Source organism: Teleopsis dalmanni, chromosome 2 (genome assembly GCF_002237135.1).
Source record: "Teleopsis dalmanni isolate 2A chromosome 2, ASM223713v2, whole genome shotgun sequence".
In the NCBI taxonomy this organism is placed as follows: domain Eukaryota; kingdom Metazoa; phylum Arthropoda; class Insecta; order Diptera; family Diopsidae; genus Teleopsis; species Teleopsis dalmanni.
This window is the reverse complement of record NC_051847.1, coordinates 48,397,341-48,400,412: the sequence shown is the minus strand read 5'-3', so window position 1 is coordinate 48,400,412 and position 3,072 is coordinate 48,397,341. Positions and strand designations below refer to the sequence as shown.

At 41.8% G+C, this 3,072-nt stretch overlaps 1 protein-coding gene across 1 annotated transcript in view; it reads right to left on the bottom strand.

The window, feature by feature from the left end:
- LOC119674484 overlaps positions 1–2,809 on the bottom strand; it is a 23,726-nt gene extending 20,917 nt beyond the window's left edge. Inside the window, exon 1 of the mRNA XM_038085620.1 lies at positions 2,774–2,809. Within this exon, the coding sequence (XP_037941548.1) occupies positions 2,774–2,809 (36 nt within the window). The remainder of the gene's footprint in view (positions 1–2,773) is intronic.
- Positions 2,810–3,072: the final 263 nt, after the last annotated feature.

Below are 3,072 nucleotides of genomic sequence, written 5' to 3'. Positions count from 1 at the left end.
CTTTTATTAAAAGTATTTGTGCAGAAAGAACTCAATATCAGTTTACATGATGTTAGTGATATGCCCAGATAGTCTAGGCGCTCCGAGTATGGCACTGAAGCACCCTTTCTGGCTAACTCGTCTGCTTTGCAATTTCCGAAAATATCCCTATGGCCGGGAACCCAGATTAGAGAAATATTGAGCTGCGTCGACATTTCGTTAAGAGATGTGTAGCAGTCAAGAACCGTCCTAGATGTAAATTGGACCGAACTCAAGGACTTTAATGCAGCTTGACTGTCTGATAGTATGTATATATTCCTGCCAAATATATCATCTACATTCAAACAAGCTATAGCTTCCCTGATGGCGACCACTTCCGCCTGAAAGACACTACAATGATCTGGAAGCCTAAAGAAGGAAGATTTGTTCAATTCCTCTGAGAAAACTCCACTACCTACACCACTACTTGTTTTGGAACCGTCTGTGAAAATGGTTACGCCCTCATCTAAGAAGGGTCCACCTGACGTCCATGCCTCTCTAGATGGAAACACGACATCAAATTTCCTGTCAAAGTTGAGAGTGGGTGTGATGTAATCAACGTTTTTAGGAGTAAAATTGAAAAGATTTAGAATGGAGGCATGACCATAGTCACTGTCTCTCCATTGTGAGGTAGCTTTTAGTCTTAAAGCAGATGAAGCTGCCATTTGTTTACTAATAATATCCATTGGCAGTAACTGAAGCATCAAATCTAGTGCAATGGATGGTGTGGTGCATAGCGCACCGCTAATACAGAGTTCAGCTCTACGCTGAATCCTGTTAAGTACTGAGCAGTACGAAGATTTATCAAGAGCTGTCCACCATACCGTAATACCATACATTAATATGGGCCTAATAACAGCTATATATAGCCATTGGGTGATGCGAGGTTGAAGACCCCACTTCTTACCAATAGCTTTCTGACATAGAAGAAGCGCAACATTGGCTTTTCTTGCACGCTCTAGAGTGTTTTCCTTCCAAGTGAGTTTCCTGTCGAAAACTATACCTAAAAATTTGGCTTCCTCCTTCACATGTATCACAGAACCTCGTAGAGAGGGTGGAGAAAGATTCGGGACCGTATGTTTTCTTGTGAAAACCACGATTTCAGTTTTATTGGGATTCACCCCAAGGCCACATTTTTGTGTCCAATTGTTTAGGATATTAAGACCATTTTGTAGAATATCCCTAAGAGTGGTAGTATATATTCCGGTGACCGTTATCGCAATATCATCCGCGTATGCAATAGTTTCGCATCCCTCCGCCTTCAGTTGTATTAGCAGTTCATTCACCACTATGTTCCAAAGGAGAGGGGAGAGTACTCCTCCTTGGGGGGTACCTCTATTTACCCTTCTGCATGCCGTTGATGAGCCCATCGTTGCTTCAATGAGTCTGCCAGTTAGCAGCTGATTTATAAAACCAATGAGCGCATCATCAACACCCAGACGCGAAATCGCGCTTACTATTGCACTCGGGAGTATATTGTTAAAGGCCCCTTCAATATCTACAAAAGCAACCATACAAAATTCTTTGAGTTTTATGGATTTTTCTATTCTGTAAGTGAGGGAGTGGAGAGCTGTCTCTGTAGATTTTCCCTTAGTGTAGGCATGCTGTGAGGGGGACCACTGGTTGGGGCTTACAGCACGCCTTACTTCTACGTCTATTATTCTTTCAAGAGCCTTCAACATGAAAGAGGAGAGGCTTATAGGACGGAGTTCATTGGGGTTATGGTGCGAGGTTTTACCTGCTTTGGGTATAAAAACTACTCTAACCTCCCTCCATTTAATCGGGACATAGTTAAATAAGAAACAATGTCTAAAAATTGCCAAAAGCCGGTTGTGTATTAACTCCCACGAATTCTGAAGCTCAATTGAATGAATACCATCCGGTCCTGGTGATTTGTAGGGTTTAAAACTAAAAATAGCCCATTTGACGATCTGCAGGTTAACCTTAATAGAGTTAACCGGTGAGAGATTAAGGCACTCTGAGGATGCAGCTACCGAAGTAGAAGATCCCGGAAAGTGAGTATCTAGTAGTAATTGTAAAGATTCGCTACTATTATTGCACCATGTCCCGTCAGATTTTTTGAGTAACTCTGGGACAGATGGATTTTTGGATAAGATTTTACGCAGTCTAGAGGTTTCAGAATTGCTATTTATTTCTTGACAGTACGATTGCCAAGTGTCTCTCTTGGACCTACGTAAATTTTTCTTATATTCCTGCAGAGAGGTTTTGTAATTCAGCCAATCACTCTCATTATTATATAGCTTTGCTCTGTTGAAGAGTCTCCTACACTCTTTTCGTAAAAGACCTAGATGCTTATTCCACCAAGGTGGGTTACATTTCCTACTAGGTTGTGTGGGGGGACAAGCATAACTGAAAGCTTCGTTGAGCACTGAGGTGAGATCTTGGACTTGATTGTCTAGATCAAAAGTGTTCCCAGGGGGATCGGAGGAATTGGTTAAAAGCAGCTCACTTAGAGCTGCATTATAATTCGTCCAGTTTGTGTTTTTAACATTTCTGAACGTTTTTTGATTGCAGATGTTCGATTCATCTAAGGTTAAGGTGAATTCTAGAATCATATGGTCTGAGAACGAGTGTTGAGTGGACACTTTCCAGTTCTTGACCGATTCGTGAAGCCTAGCAGTAGCAAGAGTGACATCTAACACTTCCTGCCTGTTTTTTGTAATAAAAGTTGGCATATTGCCATCATTGCAGATGAACAGATTGTTACTAAATACAAAATCAAAAAGTAACTCACCTCTTTCATTGGTATTTGAGCTGCCCCAAACCTCATGATGAGCGTTGGCATCGCAGCCTATAAGAAGCTCTACCCCGAGTCTCCTGGCGCTGCTTGTTAGCTGTATCAGGACATTCGATGGTAGTATGGCATGGTCATGTGCCAGATATGCAGATACTGCCCATATTTGGCCCCAGGAGCCCTCGATACTTACTGCGGTTTGGTCACCATCACTATATTGCGAAAGTAAGAGAGCATTAAATTTTTTATTAACCACTATGCAGGACCTAGGCTTACCCTTATTTACCGCATAAAATAGG